The sequence below is a fragment of the Ptiloglossa arizonensis genome, chromosome 6, assembly GCF_051014685.1.
Source record: "Ptiloglossa arizonensis isolate GNS036 chromosome 6, iyPtiAriz1_principal, whole genome shotgun sequence".
NCBI lineage: Eukaryota > Metazoa > Arthropoda > Insecta > Hymenoptera > Colletidae > Ptiloglossa > Ptiloglossa arizonensis.
In genome coordinates this window covers 25,551,758-25,574,783 of record NC_135053.1, presented here as the reverse complement: position 1 = coordinate 25,574,783, position 23,026 = coordinate 25,551,758, and the positions used below count along the sequence as shown (strand labels likewise).

At 49.6% G+C, this 23,026-nt stretch overlaps 2 protein-coding genes across 5 annotated transcripts; one reads left to right on the top strand and one right to left on the bottom strand.

The window, feature by feature from the left end:
• Positions 1 to 85: 85 nt before the first annotated feature.
• Positions 86 to 21,345, top strand: LOC143148302 (uncharacterized). Of its 4 annotated transcripts, XM_076314514.1 has the most exons (11): positions 86 to 546; positions 628 to 1,259; positions 1,439 to 1,702; positions 15,786 to 15,898; positions 16,016 to 16,120; positions 16,816 to 17,664; positions 17,738 to 17,901; positions 17,968 to 18,126; positions 18,222 to 18,491; positions 18,586 to 18,837; positions 19,254 to 21,345. In XM_076314514.1, the coding sequence occupies exons 4-11, from the start codon at positions 15,793 to 15,795 to the stop codon at positions 19,584 to 19,586; spliced, it is 2,238 nt and encodes a 745-aa protein (XP_076170629.1). In that variant the 5' UTR covers positions 86 to 546; positions 628 to 1,259; positions 1,439 to 1,702; positions 15,786 to 15,792; the 3' UTR covers positions 19,587 to 21,345. The 4 variants fall into 4 exon arrangements, with proteins under 4 accessions (XP_076170629.1, XP_076170628.1, XP_076170631.1 ...); XM_076314513.1 differs by having other exon boundaries at positions 628 to 1,702; XM_076314516.1 differs by lacking the exons at positions 86 to 546; positions 628 to 1,259; positions 1,439 to 1,702 and adding an exon at positions 5,035 to 5,069.
• LOC143148424 (methyltransferase HEMK2-like) lies at positions 20,830 to 22,570 on the bottom strand. Its single transcript, XM_076314729.1, has 3 exons — positions 22,406 to 22,570; positions 21,923 to 22,247; positions 20,830 to 21,807 (listed from the first exon to the last, which is right to left on the bottom strand). Exons 1-3 carry the CDS (start codon positions 22,555 to 22,557, stop codon positions 21,163 to 21,165), a joined length of 1,122 nt encoding a protein of 373 aa, XP_076170844.1. The 5' UTR covers positions 22,558 to 22,570; the 3' UTR covers positions 20,830 to 21,162.
• Between the last annotated feature and the right edge of the window lie 456 nt (positions 22,571 to 23,026).

Below are 23,026 nucleotides of genomic sequence, written 5' to 3'. Positions count from 1 at the left end.
GTTTGCCGAAGACGTTGGCTGGTTGTGGACGCTCCGAACTCGGAAACCCTATCGATCCGAGAACGACCCTATCGAACGACACACAGCGAGCTCGCACGGATATGCCAATATCTCGGATATCGATCGAATTCGTAGCTCGGGTTCGCGATCGCGAGTCACCCGCCACTCGATTTCGTATCCTTTAACTTCGAGAACAACTCGGTCCCATTGTGTTGTCCTCTACGTTCGAGTTGCCGTTGGTACGAAACAGGCTCGAGTTAACGCGATCGCTGTCGAGACCGTCCTCGCTCGGGAGTTCCTGGCCTGGAGGACGTGGGTCGAAATACCTTCGACTCGAAAGGCTGAACGCACGAGCGACGCCCACTTGCAGGGACTGAAGGAAAGAATGTGCACCACGAATACCAGTTCGTTAGATTCCAGCGCATTAACGGTTGTACGTTATAAGCGAGTCGTTTCGAGGCTAGCGCGCGTCGAAGAACCCGACGACCAGAAGTCTTTCGCGAGGGGAGCGGAAAATCACGCGTCCGGTTCGAAGCAATTACAATCGTAAGATCCGTTCGTTCGTTGAAATAGATTTTAGCCTGGTCAACGAGTAGATCGTCCCACGAGTAACGCAACTTTTTCTAGAGCCCGTGTAGCGAGGCTGTAAGATTGGCAGCGATCCAAAGAACGGCCAATGGAAGCGACGAAACTGATCGATGGTTTCCAAAGTACAACCTCCGAGATGGACTTCGATGCCAGAGACCTCGCGGGACTCGAGCCAGGCCATTTTATCAACGTTCGACAAATATTGCGTGGACTTGGAAATGCGACGAAGGGACAACGGATGTCGGCCGAGCTGTCGGCAGACGCAACCGTCGACGAAGGACAAGCGTGCGCTCGACTCTTGTTTCTAGGTTGAAAAATTGCACCGTTTCGGAGACGAGACGTTACGGGAGATGAAAAATGAACGTCGCGTGGAAACGTTAGAACGGCGACTGATCGCGACGAGGCGTCTGTATCCTATCGGTATTGGTAGGGAAAACTCGGCGCGAAAAGGTGCGTTCCATATCCAGACAAATATCGTTCGTATTCGAGGGACTTTTGTATATCTCGCCGTGTGGATCTCTGCACGCACGGAACCATCGAGCACGTAGAAAGCTGCTAGTTGAAGGAACAACGAGCACGGGGAACCGTCATTAGAAGAAACGACCGAAAAATTACGAGAACACCGGGCTTCCGTATAGAAGAAGATATTGCAATTCGTGGATGTTATTACGGTAAAACGTTCGCGAGTGTTTGTAATTACGCGGTCTTAACTCCGGTGCGATATTAATTTTCAAACGGATCGGTACACGTTCGCTCGATACTTTTCAACCGTTTACCGTTTCGTTGCCCGTCGGTTGGCGCACTCGAGGTGTTCAAATATCCCGTTTAAACGTTTCGTTTCTGTTCGCAGTTTTCTACGCAGGTTTGCTCGCGTTACATCGACGGCAGATTTACGGAACATCGTCGGTGGATTGCGCGCGATCGTTGCAACGCGACGACGGATAGATCGATCCCCCGCGATCGAGAGAGATCAACGCGCGGGATCGTGCCACGAATGCCGAGTCAACCGAATCGATCGCGTACGATTCAATTAAAGAAGTTGGTTTAATTCTCTCGATGAAGGTGGCACCGTTGTTCCGTGAAAAGCGAGAGCAATTCCAAGAACGCCAACAAGGTAGGACATCCCCTTTACCAACCTTGATTGAATCGTTGAACTTGGTATTCGGAACCGTGCCTCGCGTCGTGTGCTGATTTTGATTGCGCGTCATTTTAGAACCATTACGTTCGCTCCTAAATTTCAAATCCTGTTCTCGTTCTTACGAACGGGAGTCGACGATTTTTCAACCATTTCGCGAGCTACCTGCTCGTCGGCATCCAAGACCGGGAGTTTTTACGAATTGGAAAACATTTCTTTCGGAATTTCTTTTGGAATTTCTTTCGGTCGAGAGACCCAAGCGAGAAAGTTCCAAGCGCGGGGACACGCGGCAACGCCGAAAAATCGAAGAACTCGGGAACGTAATTGCATTCGCGTTCCCCGGGCTCGTAAAAGTTTTGCGCAAGATTAGCGAAATATGTGATATTAAATTTAACCGAAGGTACACTTCGCTTCGAGAAGCTAGTCCGCGGCGAGACTTTCTCTTCGGGCTCTCTGCGTCGTCTACGCACTCAAAGGTCGTTTTGTTCTCGAAGTCCTGTGTCGTTCGTCTTGGCGGGTTCGCATTGTTCGGACCAATCGCGATTTTGCACGCTTTGCCGCCTTACTTTTCGAATCGTCGAAAGCGCGGCACACGGTTACCGGGCATCGCGCTTCGCTCGATTTCTTCTTGAAATATTTGGAACGTCGAACGATTCGTTGTTTCGATTCCCGCGTCTCCGCGGATCGTCGAGGAACGAGACTCCGAGACTGGACGAATCGTTTCGACGATTGCCGATTCGAAGTTCTTCGAACCGTTCCGATTTTCAGCGAAAAGCAGCGAGCTCTTTCGAAAAATAGCACCGAGCGCGTAGCTCGTTCCAGCTGGAAGCTACGAATGGCATCTCGCGATGCAAAGTACAAAGCATTTCCGCGAAACGGAACGGTAGTTCCATCGAAACGCTCGAAACGCTACCACCGCGCGTGCATTTCTATCGAGCGTTGATACATTTCCGATCGGAATTCCTCTTTTGTTCAGCCCGAGGTATTTTGCCGTTTCGAAAAGCGCAAGGGATTCAGAGCGCGCGGTAATAGAACCGTGAATCGCTAAAAAGCAGGCTTCCGTCCCGAAATTCCAAATCTTCCGCGAAAATTCTTATTTTTACTCAGGGATTTAATTCTCCCGTTTAATTTCCCGTTATTTTCTCGTCGATCGAGTCGATGCGATCACCTCGACACCTTGGTCGAGCTTCGTTGCGTTTCGAAGCACGCGTCGTTGTTGCATAAGCGCTAATTTTCATCGTCGTTCGCGGAATCCGCGTGCTCTCGGTTCACCGTTCCCCTGACAACGCTAGATTTCGTATCTCTTCTCCGGTCGATTTCGTATTTCTTCTCCGGTCGATTCAGCGTCAATTTGTTAAAAGCTGGGACGACTCGGAGCCCGAGGTCGCGATCCAGGGAAGCTCGAATAAATCGAAACGCGATTCGAACCCAGGGAGATTCGAGAGCTTCGGAGATTGTAGAAAATCCGTAACCGCCCGTGAAAGTTTTCGACCAATTACCGACGCTCGAAGTTTCGCGGATTTCGTAATTCCTAAAAGCTCGTGGTAACGGCTTTCCAAAAGAAAGTGTACCGGAGTGCCGAATTTCGTGGGTGGCGTGCATTTCGGTGTCTGCCTGGTTTCCAACGTTGCTTCGAATCGCTACGAATATCTACCAGCCGATACGAGGAGTTCGCAAAAACTCGAGGCATTTTCAATGACGCAATCGTTTCGATAAATCTATTTAGAAACGCTCGAAAGTCCTTAACATCGTTCGACGATCCGTAGAAAGCAGCAACGATTAACGGAGACGAACACCGTTTAACACCGTGTCGATCCAACAAACGATTAGATGGATCCACGGTTTTCATTAGTCGGAACAGAACCGGAGGACCTTGAAACGTACCGTACCTCGTAGAACGAAAAGTGAAATTCGATACAGTTGTTTACGACCATTTTGACTTTCCCGGTATTTTTACGACACTCGCCGAAAGCAATCCGTCTCGAGTTTTTTAAATGTTTGCGTTCGAGATCGTTAGGCTTCCAAACGTCGATACGAGTGGATTGCTCAAACGCTTGCGAACAGACGGAAACGTCCTTAAAGAGTCGAACGAATTAGCATTTTCGTAACACCGAGATTTCTCAATCGTCTCCTTGATCTTCCGAGACTCGTTTGCCGAATAATCGTTTTCATTAACGCAGTCGTTCGTTTTCCATCGAATATCGTAAGGTTGCTCGCTAACCGAAGCTGCACGCTTCGCGACACGACACCCTCGGATAGTCGCGTCGATCGCGAAATCCAGTTTCGTCCATCCAGCCTCGAGTTCGGCACGTGTCAGAACGTATCAAAGCACGTTAACTCCAATTGGCAACGATCCTCGATCCACGATCGCGCTCGTACCCGGAAAAGTATTTACGCTCCTTGTAAGGGTCGAAGTAATGAATCTCATCCAGCGACGAGCGCGTTCGTGTATCGTCTTCATTATCGTCGTACGCGAGTGAACGAGGAATGCTTTCGTCGATCGCTCATCGAATCGCTTTAGGCGCCATTGATCGATCAACGCGCATTTCTCGCGTTTGTCAACGCGATCGAAGCATTCAATTTCACGCGGGAAATAAATGTGTGCCGCATCGATCCCAGCGAGACGAAACGCTTGCGAAACGGTAGATTTTCTCGATTCTTCGAATTCCTCGAACGGGGGTGGTCCGACGATCTTTAAGAATTCAAATCTCGAAACCGTTCTCCCGGTTAAAGATACTTTCGATTCGATTATTTCCTTATGAAACAAAAAAGAAAAAAAAAATTACAGAAAGCCCTCGATTCTCCGCTCGAAAGAAGCAGACCGTTCCCTGGCCGTTCCGTTTCTCGTAAATCTCGCAAATTGAGATTTATCGCGTCTGAAATCATCGGAGCTTATCTCTGTAGGAGATCGTCGTACGATCGGACACGGTTATCGGGAAAAGACGAGTTTCGGAAGCCGGACGATCTCGCGGCGTTCGTTGCCCTTGAAACGTTCGAAGATCGATCGTTACGTATTTACGATAATCGTAGGATTCTTCTCGGACGATTAGCGTTATTTCGTTCGAGGACCCGAGCGAGGATCCCTATTTTGTTCCGCCGTTTGTTGGTCCCGCTGTTGATGATACAATTACGGCGAGCAACGGTGATGGCACGGTCTTTCTACAGACCGGCTAGGAAAGGGGGTACAATACCTATATAAAGCTTGAATGAAGATGCTCCCAGCTATTCACTCTCACCTTTCTCACAAGCGTGCGCACGACGCGAATCTTCCGGACGGGAATCGCCAGGGAAGATCGGACTTGGCTCTTCGTCTCTCGTCTATCCGTGGAAAGGATTTCGCTTCGAGGTGAGTGTTGCCGATTTCGTTCGCGATCGACACCTTGCTTCGCGCACGGATTTCCGTTTGCCGTGAATCTGGACCCGTATCGAAAACTCGCGCGAACGAACCATGAGCGTGAACCGGAGTCTCGCCGCGGTGCCGCCTGGAGAAAAAAAGAAACGGTCGAGAGAAAGCGACGTCGATGAATTTCGCGTTTACCCGTGCATCTGCCGAACAGTTGCGGTGTTCCGTCGAAGGGAATCGAGCCGATATCTCGATGTCGTCCGCGTCGAGCGCACTCGTTCCTTTTCCGCGTTGATTCTCGTTCGTTCTCGAAACCGGCCGGGTCGATCGATTCGAGAGCGCTGAAAATTGTAACCGATTCGTCAACAATCCGTCGCGAGATGCGTTTAACTTTTCTCACGGATGCACCGAATTTCCTATTCTTCGTTAACTGTTCGAGAAACACGAGTTCCACTTTACCGCGCGAGAAGAAGGAGATATCTAGTACGCAAACAGTATTGGTATCGCGCGTCATCGAAACGCTCCGCTCTTTCGTAACTCGATTGCGCGTTACTTATCTCACGGATAATACGCAAATCCGTTGCTTCTTAACCGATTCGTTTCGATCGCGCGAGTTCATTCTCCGATCCGCGTGGTTCGTCCGTAATAACGGTCTCATCGGATGCACCGCGATAACGGTTGCTCAACCCCGTGCTTTTCGATGCTTGTACTCGAACAATTACTACGATTGGTTCCATTCGAGGTCTTCCGTATCGCTGTTCAGAAATCGCGCGCTTCTTTACTCTTTCTAATCCGACGAATTGTACCGAAACGCGTTTCCTTCTCTTTCGTACGCGATCGATGCGAAGTTTCTCAACGTTGATCCCGGCCATGGTCGAAACCGTAAATCAGCGAACGTATCGCGGACATCGAAACGATCCCCGCGAGCATTCGTTGAACCGAGGATCGTCCTCGTTCGATTCGACGCAACGACGGAGGATCTCGCGGCGATGTACGCGAAATATTGTATTCGTCGAGTGATGCGTAATTTCGTAAAGTGGTTGCGACACCCGTGATGGAAACACCGTGTTTCGTAACGTCGTGTAATTTTTGATAAGTTAATTGTTCGGCTTGAACGTTCGCGTACTACAAAGCGGAGAAAGCGATCGATTGCGCAGCTAGGTTTAATTTTCCTCTCGAAGAATCATCTTGATCGACGCGTGGCAAGGTCCACGCCGGTGTTACGTCCGCCGCTCGGTACAACGAATAGAATTACTCTGAGAATTTGCGGTAAAAGTAAGAGCGAAAGATGACGACATCCACGGCTTCGGTCCCCGAACGACTCGTTACGCCCGTAGCCACGTACGCGCTTCCACGAACGATCGGTTTCTTATCTCGACCGAAATCCGAATCGATGGGCACCGATCCGCGAAATTTCCGCGCCACCTTGCCAATTTCCGCGTACGGCGACGCGTCGCGTAACGCTCGAATTCTCGAAACCGGTACCGGTGCGCTGAAAACGTTGGAAAATTCGTCGTCGAAACTCGAACGAACGCCCCGCAAAGGACACCGAGAAAAACGCAAACAACGACGAATCGAGCGGACGTTAACCGCGCGACTCTTACCAACGACGGCTCGGCGTTCGTCGTACGAGCAGAAGGACGCAGTCTCGTCGAGCGATCGCGCGAAAGTGGCCGTGACTCGTTCAATGGACGAAGAAAATAGACGAGAACGCGTGGACGATCGCAAACAGGCGTGAGAATCGGGCGCAGGAGCGAGCGCGAGAGACGATACCGGCTCGCTCGATTTGGCGATCGCGCGTCCCGAAGAAAGCGAGCATCTATCTACGCGCGGGGAACAGGAACAGTGGTACTCATGCGCGTCTTCTCTGTAACTCGCTTTCCTTCCTCCGCCTTGGCTTTGACGTTTCCGTTGAACTTGTTCGCGAGACGACGCGAACCGAGGACAACCGTGCAAATCGACCGACACGGCAAGAAGCGTCCGCGACAGCGTTCATTTTTCTTTCGGGGAAAGTCACCGTATTTCGAGTCTTTGCTATTCTATTTCTTTAACGCGCTCGCGAGAAACGCGATCAGGTAGTTCCGGAACCGAGAATAGAGGCGCGATCAAAGTTCGAACAATGGCAGCATCCCCGCGGAGAGATTCGATGTCTCGTTAACTTTGACTCTCGAGCGACGACTCGAGATTCCTCGGAGAAACGATCACGAACGACACAGTCGTTCGGCGTAGGACAAAAGGCGGGCCGCACTTTGACCAACGGCCGCCACTTAACGTAGGCTGTGCACTTGTTGCATCGTGCTCACTTGGGTTCTCTTCTTTCTCCGCGACCCTTGGCATCCTTCGTTGGAACGTTACGAAGCGCGACGAGGAAATATTTGTTCGCTGGCTCGCTGGCTCGCTCGCCGCCCAATAAAGTGGCGCAATACCTCCGACGGGAAAAATTCAAGCTTCGGATGCCGCAATGCTCGTTCAACTTTGCCCGGAGGTGACAGCGGCCGTTTTCGAGCATCGACGACGACGACGACGCCGTACCGTGCCGCGTCTCGGCTAGAAACGAAACGCGGGACGAGACGGGACACGGTAATCTTTTTATTTACGCGAGGCGAAACGAACGGGCGACGATTTTGTCGCGCGTGTTTCGCAACCAGACGAGACGGAACCGCTTCGAATTATCGCCGCTCGAGCCACGTTCGCGGAAATCGATTAATTTCTTCCCGTTGAATTTATTTGGCAGCTTCCTCGTTCGATCGGACGTTCCGAAGAGATACGATTATCGTTGGTTGTTTCGCACGCTTACGAACGACGCTAAACAGCGTACCCTAACCGACTCTCCGTCGATTATTTCCCAATCCACCGTGCGTACAATAAAACCGACAAACTAATCACGCTTCCGAGCGGTCCGTCTCGAAATGCCAAAACCCCGCTCGAACGGTCCGAGCGGCTTTGGAACGTGGGACAGCAAAGTTCCCTTAGAAAATCGCGGACAATCTTCCATTTGCGAAACACGGTTTAATCGTTGTCGCAATTCGACGAGGAAATGATCGACCCGGCGTGTTTCCCGTCGCAAAAGGATGCCCGTTCGAGGACGCGATCCGCGCAATCTCGCCGAGATCACGATTCGGGTTTCGTCGCATCGAGAAATTGTCCCGCGATCCGGAGGGATACTCCGATCTCGACAGCCGGCATTGCTTTCGACGACGACGACGACGATGCGTGCGTTTTCTATGGCGGGGGCTCGAGGCGATACCCGCGGGGACGCGCATACGCGAATCTATCGACTCTATTCTCGGCACGGACGCGGACAACGGCCGCAGACACTCCGAGCGGGCTTCAAATGTCACCAATCCCAAGGACAATCGCTTCCCGCGCGTTTTCTCGAATCGATACTTTCGCCTCATTGAATTCTAGACGAGACGTACGTTCGTTCGTTGGTTCGTTGGTTCGTTGGTTCGTTGGTTCGCGTTCGTACTTGTTCGAAACGAAAGCGACGCGTTTCCACGCGCCCGTGGAATTTCTCGTGCCGGTGCAACAGGAGCTCGATCGTAATAACCCCGCGGCGGGCTCACCGTACAAGTTTACCGTGCGTGGTCTCGCAACGCGTTCGCGTTCGCGTCCGCTTCGACCTAATCGTCGGGATCCCCTCCGGCCCGACACCGACGAGTAGAAACCGCGAGCCGCGACTTCTCTAGACGCGTAAGGCGATCGATGTCCCCGTAACCCAGACCTATCGGACGTAACCGTTTTCACTGGCAGATCTTCTCTCCCGTCCGTATTTAGCGGCTCGTTTCCAATTAACGCGGTTAACGCTTAACGGCTAACGCGACGGATCGACGCCCCGACATCGACCGGCCGACGCGGAACACCGACGGATTCCGCTACCTCCGCGAACGCGTGCTCGATTGTCGAAAAATTCCATCTTACTTTCACCGTTCGTTTCAATGTCTCGTGGCTCGCGGGAAGCATCTCGGTACCGACTCGTGCCAAACGTCCCCGCGTTTTTTCGACACGATACGACACGGCAACGTACCGTTTTTTCATCGAACCGCGTTGCTTTCGAAACGGACTCCATTCGAGGACGACTTTTCGTTAAGGGAAATTCGAACGTTTCGACCGCGACGTACACTCGCGCGTTAATCGATACGGCCATTGTCGGGCGTGGAAACGGCCCTTGACGCGGTGGTCCCTCCGTTCCGCTTAACCGATCTCTTTTTCAATCGAGGCTGAGACCGGTTTGATTTTACATCGCGGTCAATGGGTTCTGAAAACGCTGTTCGGTGGATCCCACGAATACGTTGGATCGTTTGCGATACGGGTATCCTTCGTCGTACGGTTGAATTCGCGACTCGAACGAACGAATCGGCTCGAAAGTCAAGGCGACGAGAGAACCACTCGATCGAGTAAATGGCCGAGAAACGAAGCCTCGACGAGCGTCTCTACGAAAGCGAAACGATATTCCAACGAGCGAGCGAGCGAGCGATTCCTCGGCGCAAACGAAAGTAAACGTGAGAAACCTGGCAACGAGACGAGACATCGCCGTAGCCCGGACCCCGTTGGGATCGAGGTCCGTCCCCGGGTACGGGTAGGACTCGAATCGTTAACGCGTAAAAAAACCTCGAGCGCGTCTCGCTTCTTCGACCGCTTGTTGCGAAATTCGGATAATGAACAAGTACCGCTCCGTCTCGTTATTAAGACGCCGCATCCAGTCGAAACGCCGCGGCGCAGAAACCCCGAACGAAACCGCAGGCGTCTCAAGTGCACGCTACACTTGCCTAATCTCGCTACCGCAAACAACCACCTTACGCGCAACTCTTTGCAAACTTTTCAAATTTCCTGCGCGATAATTACGCCGGCCGCGTCCCTCGCCGCGTACCCTCCCTTCCCGATCCCTTCTTCGCGACCACCTTCCACGGTTTTTCGTTCGACCGACGCTCCGATGGGCCAATTCCGAGATCCTTACGAAAAGAATCGTACGCTCGGGCGCACCTTCTTCGAGCTTACAGCCCTCGCGGAAAGTTCGAAACACGAGTGCCGGTAGACAACGAATCGAAACGAACGATTCGATGGTGAAACGCTCGTTAGAATTTCCATCGTGTTTTTCTCGCGATTTACCGTTTCGATTCTCGTAGAGGCTTCTCTAGCGCGGTGAAACCGAAGTTTCGGTGGCGAACGTTGCTCGCGTCCGACTTGACCGTAATTGCAACGAGTCGTGTTTTCGCAGCTGTCGTCGCGCGAGTTCAAAGATCGTAAACAGCGGCGAGTATTGCGCGGTAACGCGAAATACCGGTGTTACTCGGCGTACTCGAGGTGCGTTTACAGACACCGAAGCGTCGTCTTCCAATAGGGAGAAGGAATTTCGCGATCACCGTGGCTCGAAATCGATCCGTGTCGCGTTTCGACGAAACCGTCGTTTTTAATCGCGGCTCGTATCGGCCACGGTCAAACGAAATTAAGTTTGCGCGTTAAAAGAGAAAGGTCGATAAAATCGTCCATTACACCGGTAACGGGCGCCGCGTAAAGGAGATGCCTCGGGGAACCGTGTTCACCGCTAAACATCGTCGCGGACGAGTTATCGACCTTGTTTCAAATATTTGTTTCGAAGTGCGCCGCTCGAAATTCCACGTTTCGTTCCGAGCGATCCGTCGGCCGTTTCTCCGCCGCTGTGAATTCGACGGTACCAACTTTTCAACTCCATTATCGGAACTTCTTTCGACGCCCGTTTCGATCCCAACGATATTTTTCCCGTCGTTGGACCCGAAGCCCGAGAAATTCTGCCTCGGGCCGGAAACGAAAGTTACGTTAACGGTGCAAAAAGTTCCCCGCGGGATTTCGTCGGCCGCTTCGAACCTCCTAGGAAAAAGAGCCGCGTTTACGCGACCGCGAGGATAGCCAAATCCGTCGAAGGAACTGCTGAAAAGCAAAAAGCGGAAACCGAAAAGCTAAAACCGACGAGCAACTTTTCTCCTATCGGATCGCGGACGAGCGGGGTAAATTCGAGGCGAATTAAACGCGCGCGAATATCAACCTCGCAGAGGCGAACGGGAAACGAAGCGAGAGACGACGGATCTCGAATTATCGGCTCCTATTTTCATCCCCGATGGAAATATCTCGGTCGAATCTTTTAATCGGCCTTCCCGCGGCTCGGTCTATTGTACTCGTCCTCGTCACCGACGAGCCACGGAATCCCACTTGCTCCATTCTAATTTAATCGCGCTCTCGTTTGTGCAACGCACTCGCCTTCTTTTAATCTCGATCTCCGAGATTTTCATTCGCCGCCCGCGCCGCACTTTCTCGCACCGTACCACCCGCGTTTACTTCGATTAAATATATTTCTAAATAAAAGCTCGCAAACTGGGACATTCCCGTGTACTCGATTAAATACCGTGGTCCCTCCCTCTCGTTCGATCGCGTCACCTTTCCCTCTCGGATCGGTGAACGATTTTTCCGAATCGGATCGAACCAACGTTCTCGAGCTCGTTCGTTTCCACGCGAATTCGAGCAAGATTCGCGCGTGATTGACTTATATATATATAATCGACTCGCGCGATCGAAACTCCTCTAATAACGATACGCGTTTATGCAACCCGTCTCGAACTTTCTACATATTTTCGTTCCTGGAATTTCGTTTCCATTCTTCTTCGCGTTGCCGGATCGTTCGCGATCTCTTTATCCCGAGACATCGTTTAACGAACTAGCGCGATCCTAATTAAATTGGAATCTGATTCGTACGAGTTGCTCGATCCCCCTCCCGTACTTTTTCCCACGCGTTTTGTATTTTAACGAAGCCGACGTGCGACCGAGGAGCAACTCTACGCGCGCGAACACGCGGGAGCGCACACTTACGCGCGACGTTACACCGTTACGCGTGCGACCACTGTGCCATCGGTGACGGATCTACGCTCCTCGAGGCCCGAACCCTCTTACTTCGAACGACCCTTTACCTTCGCCGAAACGCGTACAAAATTTGCGACTCTGCACAGGATAGAGAAAAATTGCGCGTAGATACACGAGCCTGGAGCGACGAAAAATTCTCGACGAAGAAACCTACGAAATTTTGTGAAAAATTTCGTTTATTTTCTTCCAGTGCGCACACGCGCGATCAACGATTTAGTTTTCAAATAAAAAAATACTTTCGTACGGTAACGAAATAGAAAAATGGACGAACGAAGAGCTCTCAGGGAGCTCGTTAGTCTCGCGCTGTATCCACCCCTGTCTGCTATTAGCAGAAACGATTGATCATTCTCGAGCGATGCGGACCATCCGTTAAAGAACACTTGCGATGTCGAGTGCATCGTCGAAAGTTAACCTTCGCTCGTTTTACGGGGAACCGTAGAGAAGCCGAGCGGAATTCGCGATCGTTTGCTTCGTTGATAGAAAACTGGCGGCGAAACGATCGAGGCGTTCGACTATTCGTTTATCGAAACACGCGCTCGAAAACGCTCGGGGGACGCATCGCGCGACTCGCGCATGGGAACGCGGCTAAACGCGTTTAAAGCTGCACAGTTTCTCAACGTTCCAAATTGCTTCCGTTTGCGATTAGGAACCAAGAGGAGAACATTGCGCGTACAATGTAGCAACGATTCGTAATTTATACAAATTGCGTGTCTATGCTCGAATGAAAGTTTATTCGAAAATCGATGTATTCGATCGCATTCGATATAAATTATATATATACTTTACATACGCATTAATATTTATATTGCATCGTTGTGAAATGTTCGTTACGAAATACCTGTTTCATAATTCATTAGTTTCCATTTCGTAATTAATTCATTCGCCCCCTTCGTTCGTTTAATAAGCACACACTTTCCGCAAAAATGTCGAGGATCGTCGTTAACGTCTCACGATCGATTTATCTATTCCATCGTGATAAAAACGTGTCGATCGTAATTTTCGATCGCTCTACGAGCTAATCGTGATTCACGGATAATCGATCGTCGTCTCGATCGCGCGGTGATCTTCTTTCTCGGATTGGATTCGGTCCGCTACGCGCGCATAGGTGTAACGAACGGTTACGGAGCCAAGGCTGCGAAAGGGTTACGATTCCGTGAATATTTCGGTAAAGTAGAATCGAGGGGGCTCGCGTAGCTCCGATCGCGAATGTAAAAGTGTCGTGGCGCGTGATTTCCGATCGCATCGGCTCGTTCCGATCTTGTAAGCCGAACGCGCGCATAATGCGACGTGCATCGCAGCTGTGCGAGGATGCACGAGGCCGGCGCGACTTTCACCTTTCACCTCGGCCGAGCACGATTCCTCGGTTGACTTCTCGAACCTTTGCCCGTACGGGGTGGAGGAGGACGAAGAGGAGGTGGATCCTTCCGACGTAGGAAGAAGCGATCGGAACACGAGCCGAGCGTCTACGAGGGCCACGAAGCTGGGCCGCGTCACGATTCGTTTTCACCGGGGACCGTGCCGCGACCGATAACGCTCGAATCGCATGGAAAGCATATCCGGAGATCCAACGGGATATACCCTCCGCTCGTAAGTTCACCTTGCTCGAAAGCGACAGTGCTTCGAGTTTCCCCGACGAAGAGGAACGCCAACGGGTTCTTCTTCTCCTTCCGAAATCGTTCACCGCGGTACTTTCTACGCGGACAATTTACCTCGCGGAGAAACCGTAGATCGCTTGCTCGCTCGCTCGCTCGTGGACGCTTCTTCGAACCTGTTCCGGTCGAGAGACGAAACGGAACTTATCCTAATGCCGGTTGTACGCGATCGCGACGATTCGCGGACCGAGTTTCGAGGAGCGGAAAAAATTCCAAAGCAAAGTCGAATCGCTCTCGAGTTTCTCGTGCCCCGAGGAAATCGAGACGGTTGTTCCCCGCGTGCTCGTAAATTCTCCGTTCGCGAAACGAGGCGATCGATTCGTCGCACGGATCCCGAGACGCGAACCACCCGAACCGGGTTGCTCAATTTTTTGCACGTCTCTTAGACGCGATGTTAATTAACCGCGAATCGAGCCGCGGGTTTCGAAGACTGATTAGAGACGATTGCGGCTCCCCTCGTAATCTGATCTGACGAAACGTTCCGATGTGCGTGAGAAGAACGAAACAATCGTGGAAACGGCCTTTCCCGGGACCAGAAAACTCTTCGGCGATTGTGCTTCCCCGGCTCGCGCGAAGCTTTCTGTCGAAATTCTGACGAAACGAGCGCCACGAGAGCGTTCCTCGTTGCTCGAACGACGACTTTTCACGGAATTTTCGTCCGGTTGTGTACCCCTACGTAAACCGAGACCTTGCGCGCGATACTAAATTCCCGGGAACCGGTGCTACTCCCTCTCGAACGAGCCTCTCGAGCGCGTAGATAACCGACCGACTCGCTCCGTACCGCTTTCTATTGTTTTTACGTGCTCGGTGTGTCCGCGGGTTGTTCGCAGCCTTGGAACGAACGAGCGACGGATTCAAGGTTTGCTATCTACGCCGGCTATCTACGCTGATACCTCGACCGAAATATCCTACGGTTTTGCGCGCCGGTCACGAACAGCTGTTCCCATTGTCTTTTGCTCTCTTTCGGTAGGGTTCGGAGTAATTGCGCGTAAGACCCGTGCTCTCGAACCGTAGCCAACCCGACGAGGAGCTTCGCTACGCTGCTGGCTGTGCAGCTACGCTCCGTCGAAAGATCGAGTTCACATCGAGGATCAAAGATCGGCGTTCCCGATTTTCGAACTACGAACGAAGCGTCCTCGGGCCGGGTTCACCGATTCGTCTCGAAATACGCGCACGGGGATTCGAGAGTTCGTTGAAAGAACGCTGTCGGAATTCCCGCTCGTGATCCGACGTTACAACATCGATTATCCAGGGCTCCGATCGCGTTCTACAACGACGCTTTCCACTTACGAGGACCGTGGCGGTCCAAGGGTCGCATCGAAAACTCGGTTCGAATCCTACGCCATCGATCTCGTGACGGGACAAACTCCAATCTGTCGCTTATCGGTGAAGGATTCGAGTCGCACTCGATCCTGATTCGTCGAAGTTGAATACAGCGAGGATCGGTGACAGTCGCGACGATCGTCTAATTTAAACAAAGAACTTTGTTCGAAAATTATTCGAGCTCGAGAAACGATGGGTTGAAACTGACATTGTGACGACGTAGCGACAGGTAGACTTCGAAATGTAGACAGCTTTATTCGAAAGCTTGGTGGGTTTATATACGTATTGTATACATATTATCTTAAAGAACGTTCCATGATGCTGCACGAAGTACGGGCTGAAAAGTTTCACACGGTTAGTTTTCGGAGTAAGTCTTATCTGGAGGTTGTTCGTCGAATTCGAGCTTGGGGATCGGGATGCACCGTTCCGGGTGGTTCGAGGTGATGAAGCCGTTCGTAGAAATTGGATATCGAGAGTCGTTGGAATGTCAACGACGCGCGATTACCTCGGTTGACGCGTAATTTACCAAGAAACCCCGCCAGAGTGCCGAGTTTAAACGCTCGGTCGTCCGCGTTCATGGGAAACGCGAAAAATTAACGTCGAGAGAACAAATGATCGTGGAATTTCCCAACTTGCTCTCGGCCGAATTACGATCGTCGACGATCGATTCGAAACCGCCGCGAGATTCACCGTGTCGCGGTAAAGTCTCAAAGAACAGTGAAACGAGAAATTCTCGATGCGGGTGTTTACGATCGAAGAGAAGACCGACGGGAATTGGGGTAAAACGATAGATAGGGTCGAAAGCGGACGGTTAGAAATTGTTTGGGAAATTGTGAAAGAAATGGCATTGCAGGTAGAGGATGAAGGCAACCGTGACATTCCTGGCCGTAGCTGTCCTGGGTGCAGCCGTGAGCCAGGAGTACGGAGGAGGCCATGCCCTGTTCGTCAGAACGTCGCCCGCAGACGGTAAGAACGACACGAGACGTCGACTCTAGCCCGACCACCGCCGATCGGGAACAAAGAGATGTAACGTACGTTAACGAAGAGTGAGTTTGATCAAAGCAATCGTTTGAAATCCATTAGCGCACTCGAGAGTCCAGCGAGCTGCTCCAGCGTCGCCCGCGGACGTGATGGCTCAAAATATCCTCGAGTGGATTCAGGGGATCTACCGGCAGGGCGCACGTAAAAGTACGTTCTCCAGGAGGACCTTCACTACTTTTGAGTTACCCTTTAAACGAGCCATTTTCACCTTTGGCGATCCTTAGTAAACCTCTTCAGGCTCGTATCCCTTCGGTCGATGCAATCGTTTTAGAGAATACCGGGCGTCGAAGGAAAATATCCGCGAATGCCTTCGCAACGCGAATCGGGAACCAATTACGTAGAGTACGCAGAACCTGAAGAGGTTAAAGCTCCCCTCGAAGCCAGTTGGAGACGGCACCCTGATCTTCGGACGAGTCAGTGGCCCTTGCCCGAAGGATACTCCCGCGAATAACGTCGACCGTAACAAAGCTGTTTCGACCAGTCTTAACCAGTCGCAACGCAATTAACCGTACTTTTACATGGTTTCACGCCATTGCACGCTTACCGCCAACCTCACAGTACATTAACAACAATCCACAAGGGAACGCCGATCCGGCCCTCCGAACGTTTAACGGTACCTGCATCGAAATTGCGAAGAGGTTCGCCCGGTACGCGTTCCTCTTCTGCTCGTCGTCGAGTGTCCCGCATCTCGAGTGAAAAAAAGCGTACCTCTTAGACGCTACGGAATGTTGTTTCGATCTCGTTAAAGTTTGGATCGCCGGGCTCCCGGAACGCTGTGCAACGCGTCGATCGGTTTTCGAAACTCGTGATCACTCTGACACTCGCGATCGATCTTCTTGCAGCTCGTCAGCAGTCGGATCCGCCTGGATACCTACCGCCGTACAGCACCCAAAGGCCACCGGAAAGACCAAGACCGTTCCAAGCTCCGTCGGGTGGCCAGCAGCCGAGCTACTCGTCCCCTGCCCAAAACGAGGTGACCAGTTACCAGAGGCCGCAAAACGTTGGCTACCCGTCCGGTCAGCCGGCCACCGTTCAAAATCCACCGTTCTCCACCCAACGACCTACCTACCTTCCGCCGAATAATCAGTCGCCCTACGGTCCACCGTCCACCTCGTACAATCCCCGTCCCACGCCCTCGCCGTCCTACTCGAACGCCGGTTCTTCTGCATTCCCACCGTTCGGCTCGACCAGGACCTCGACGACCTACTTACCGCCTTCGACCGGGTTTCCAACGTCCAGCCCCCGTGCACCCTCCACGACCACCCTCCAGAGTCCACAGTCCGGTTACTCTTCTTCGGGCGGTATCTCGACCAACTATGGTTACTCGACGCCAACGTTCGGAAGCGGCAGCTCGCCCGGATACTCCACACCGAGCGGATTCTCGACCACGTACGGTTACTCGACTCAAAGACCGAGCCAACCTTTCGTTCCGTCCGGCGAAGGAAGCGCTTCCAGCGGATCCTCGGTCCCTGGATATCCCGCTCCCAGTGGATTCACCACTTACGGTTACCCCACGGACAATCCTCGACCTTCTTTCCCAACACCCGCACCCAATTCCTACGACGGAGGCGCCGCTGGATACCCATCTTCGCCCGGTTATCCGTCGTCCACTCCCGGAGGAGCCTTTCCACCCCAAGAGACCGATCGAGGAACCATCGGTACCGTGCCTGCTAAACCCCCGCCCAAAGAAGGTGCGTCGTGTTCCTCGTTTATCCTCTTGAATCCGTGGAGAGAGATTGTACAGTTTTGTACCCGTTACGGCAGGCTCGAGCGGAACCGGTGTCTCAACGGGAGAGGGAGCAGCCGCGGACGACGACGACTCGAAACACCCGCCCCACATTCACGCACTCGACGTCGAGTGCAGCAAAACCATGATGACCATTAACATCGAGTTCAATCGCGCCTTCGACGGGGTCATTTACTCCAAGGTAAACGAAAACGAGAAAGAAACCTCGCGACTTTAGGAACCGTGTAATCGACGCGAGATTTTACAGGGATACTTCATGAACTCGGAATGCAGATACGTGGAGCAGAACTCCGGTCAAACGAAATACTCGTTCACGGTGAATCTGGATTCCTGCGGTACTCAATTCATCAACGATTTCGCCGGGGAAGCTGGCCAGGCGTACCTGGAGAACGTGCTGGTGTTGCAGGTAACCGTCTGTCGTACGGTGGTGTCACGCGCAGAGGATCGTTTGTTCGTGAATCCGAGTTGTTCGAATATTTTTCTACGATCGTGTTTTCGCAGAACGAGCCAGGCATTCAGGAAGTCTGGGACACGGTGCGCAGGGTCCGTTGCCTCTGGGAAGGAAACATCAACAAAGCGCTGACGGTCAACTTCTCCGTGGACATGCTCAAGCAAGAAATAGTGACCTTCAGCGGTGACACGGCAGTCGCCAAGTTGGACATCCAAGTCGGAAGAGGTCCGTTCGCGGCCACGGCCGATGGACTGGTCAAAATCGGAGAAACCATGACTCTGGTCGTCACCGTCGAGGGGGATCCCGCTTTCGATCTTCAAGTACGTTCGTTTCGCGCGTTTCAAAGAACGAGACACTCTCCAAGTTCGTAGAAACGAGAGATAATAATTGTGAAACGAATTTTCAAACTTTAAGGTACGCGATTGCGTCGCTCGTGACGAGTCCTCCACCAACACGATACAATTGACGGACGAAAGGGGTTGTATATTGAAACCGAAATTGTTCGGAGCGTTCCAAAAAACGAACGACACCGGGAATACGGGAGCTTCGATTATCGCGTACGCGTATTTCCAAGCTTTCAAGTTCCCAGACGTGATGGATCTGTTCATCGAGTGCAACGTGGAGTTGTGCAAAACCGATTGCGAACCGTGCCCGGAAGCGAATCAGGTAACACTCTATCTACGCTTACCCAGTGGACAAGGCAAAATTAACGCTCGATTCAGTTTGTTTACAATTTTTTAAATAAACGTCAGGTTTTCTTTTTGCTTTCTTTTCAAATAATATGTTCGTTTAGCGTTTAAATTATTTATCAATTTTCAAAAATCACGTACTAATTGATCGCCCCCAGTGTCTTTTTTCCATTGATTTTTGAAATATTTCAATCGGTACGTTTTCGATTTCTCGTCGAATATTGTTCTTCGGTTGGGTCCAACGGCTGTAGTTTATTCGCGTACACCCTTTCTTTGAACGATTTACGCGATCGTCTCGATTGTATTGGATTACGTTTCTAAGCAATACTATTGGAAACGTCTCCCAGGATCTATCGTACGTCATTTAAAAGAAAAACAACCGTTACTTTTTAGCAAATCGAACCGGGCAGACGGCGTCGATCGATCATTTACACGCCATCGAACACTTCAGCGGTGCTGCTCTCGGATCCGATACGAGTCGCTCGGGGCTTCAGAGTGATCATGGCGGACGATTTAAGCGAAGCCAGTTACCAAGTACTGGAACACCTTGAGCAAACTGCCGTGGAAGAGGTCGCGAGAACCACAACGGACATTTGCATGACGTATAGCGGTTTTTACACCGCAATCTCGTTAATGCTGAGCACCGTCGTCGTGACGACGGTCAGCGCGGTAATGCTGTACGTTAAATTGCAACGAGTTTATAGATCGAAGTATGTAAACTCCTAGAAGTTTGGTTCGTTTCCGTTTCGCGATTTCGATCGAACGTGCAACCAGTGAACGTCGGGGTGGCAATGAACCAGCTATCGTACCAAGTTATCCGATCGTGAGTCGTAACCTTTTAAAAGATGCTTCCACGCGTTTACAAATGGAACTAAATACGTGTAACGGCCGATTAGGGCCATTGGAGCCTATTCCTGCCATACTATTTACCTCGACCGCTGCTCTGTCTCTCGTCTCTCGGTACGGACTGCGAGCACGCACACCCTCTGTCTTAAAAACAGAAAAGCAAGTAGACACGGCACAGTGCTGCCTCGCGTATCTCTCGGTCGGGAAAAAAGTAACCTCGAACGGCTGATCAATTTTCTCGCGTTTTCGGTAACCACGTCGGTAACCGTGTGTTTCCATATGTCTAGAATTTTACTCCGATCGAGACGAAATACCGATTCTTTTTCTTCGAATTGACACGGCTCGCGCTCGAAAGCTTTGCGAATCGATAACTGTAGGGAACCGAATCGTAAAATCGTGAAAAAGAAGTTATCGTACGATTGCCAATATAATACTCATCGGTAATCGATCGTACGAACATCGGATTCAAGTATCGTTACTGAATCCGATTGTTAGTAATCGTGAATTATATCGCGAGCAAATTTTGTTAAACGCGGTGTACAACTTTGACGGAAGACGTTTTTAGGATCGTTACATCGACAAATTAGTTTCGATACCTTGGTTTAAAAAACGCGACGTTACTTGCCACCCTCGCGACCTATTTCGCGCACGTTTGCATAACATTATCGCTAATACGATAATAGTTACTCGACTGTACAGCCATATATTTACAAAATATCGAACTAACGTAATCGACAATTGTGTTAAAAGTTGCTTTTGCGTAATGGTCGTATACCGACAAGATGAAATTCGAATCTTTGACCAGAAAGCGACAATAGATAGACTTTAGACATTTTTTAAATCGATCGAAACGAACTATGTACCCTCCTTTACGAGCCATGCGATTCGGTAGTGATTTTTTTAGCGAATAAAGTGTCGTAGTCGACAATGGCGTTGTAAATACGATTAGTCGTACACGAAAAGACACAATAAAGGCGTTTTCTACCGCATTGTTTCACGAGAAATGTCGTTGAACTGTTTTACATGCATCGAGGGTACGTTCAATTGTTACGAGCTTTAGCCGAAGAATAAAAATACGAAATGGAATTACAGCGTGGCTAATAAAATATATACAAATTGAATGTAACGACAAATAATTTCATTACTCTATATACAACATCGTCTGTTTTAATTTCTCCTGTTAATCGATCGTAAAATTAACGCGTTGACTGACGTGCGTGATATTGTAACATTTATACGCATGTCAGTCGTACAAACAGTTTTTTACAAAACGAAGCATTAGAATTAGAATTATGTTCTACGTATATCGAGTTTTAAACTTTTTCTTACCAATATAACTATTGAATACAAACTATTTAAAGAACACTGACAAAAGCGCTAAATTGGTACTTGTTTGCCATTAAAACTTCAGTATTTTTGATAAGAAAAAATATATACTTGTCAAAGATACATAGTGTTACTTAATCTTTCTAAAACGTAAAATGTACAAATGCTCTCCCCGAATCTTCCTTTCCGTTACTACCTCACCTACCATATTTAAATTCTTAAAAATACGCATAATATGTTCCGGATCGTTCTCCTTAATAACCAACAGATAAAATGTTCCCGTATCCGACAGAATAGCGGGAATCATAGGGAATACTCGTTCCATGACTTTTCTACCATTTGTACCGCCAGCCCAAGTCTTGAATAGAAGCCTTCCATCTAGTACTTCCTCGTTGCTTGTTACTACGTACGGTGGATTAAATACCACGATATCGAAAACATAATTGCTACGTACGCAACTCAACAAATCCATCTGTATAACGTCTATGTCTACCGAATTGAGCATAGCAGTTTTCTGTGTGACTTTACAGGCATTGCTATTAACGTCGATCGCAAGATGGTAAGGTTGACGCCGATTACTCAATGCCATTGCCAAAGCGGTAATTACGATTCCAGATCCACTACCTATCTCTAAACACATTGCAGGATTCGTAGCTTTCAAAACATTTAAATCGGCTTCCAAGGCATCTATTAAAAGGAAAGAATCCTCCGAAGGTTCGTAAACTGTTTCCAAATCTTTGTTCGACAAATTAATTATTGGAGTGTTCATGACGTATTAATAGAAAATACAGAAAAACTTACATATAAAATTCCTCTGCTAAATACTTTTAGATTAATACAACTAAATAGATATATCACAAGTATTTTATAATTATCGGGCCTATCTTTTATTCTTGTTCCTTAGGTGGCGCGGTTTCGTTTTCCGTTTCGGTTTGTTCTTTCGTATCTGGAATATTTGTAGCATTACTGTACGAAGAACTATGATCCAACAACGCCCTCCTCTTTGCCGTGTTCTTTTCTACCGCTTGATGAATCTTATTCAATCGCTCTTGCGTATTTTGTAGAATGGTGCTAACGATAGTGATCTTGTGTTTCGCGTTGATCAATTTCTTTACGTAAGAATCCGTTTCCAATGGACACTGCAGCGTTTCGTTAATTCTTTGCAATTCTTCCGTCAAAGATTCTATACGTTGCTTCAGTTCTATTTGACATATTCTGTACAAATAATGACAGTTAAATTCCGTTACGTCACGATAAGAAAACGTTAATACTCTAGTATCTAATACAATGGTCTTAGTATTTACAAAACCATCAACGTAAATACTATTTATGTTCGTTTTAAATTATACAGAAACGAATAAAAGTTTACGCACCTCGTGGCACGAATTCTTTCATCTAATTGATCCACTGTTGGTTTCAGTAGGCTCATAAGACCTTCCGTTAAGGCATCTCTCGTCGGGTTTTCACAAAAATCATCTATTTTGTCATCTATGGACGTATTATCGCTAGCTGTATCCACATCCATTTTTCCACTTCGTTTTGTCCTCCGATACTTTCATAGTCTTTAGATGGCACCACTTGCATCACGAGCGATGCATCGGTAAGAAAGTGGGCAATAAAATGGTAAAGCCATCTAGCGGCGAACGATCGAAGATACTTCTCAAATTAATTAAATGTAAATTCTTTAATATCTTGGGACTTTAATTCAGTAGAGTCGGCACGGTGGAGATATGGAATAGACGTTTTATTTAAGAAAGTTGGTACAGTACGACCTGAAATATCGACATCTTGAAAAGTCAATAGTTTTGGAACGACTTCTTTGATTTATGTCACGATGGCAGTACGACATCAAAGATTTACAGTTAATTTGGTTGCTTTTGTGCAAGCTAGCCGAAAAAATGATACATCGAATTTAAATAATACGTCGTAAACCACCTTTTACTTTAAATCTTGATAAAAAATAATATCTGTGGTTTATTTAATCGTTCATAATG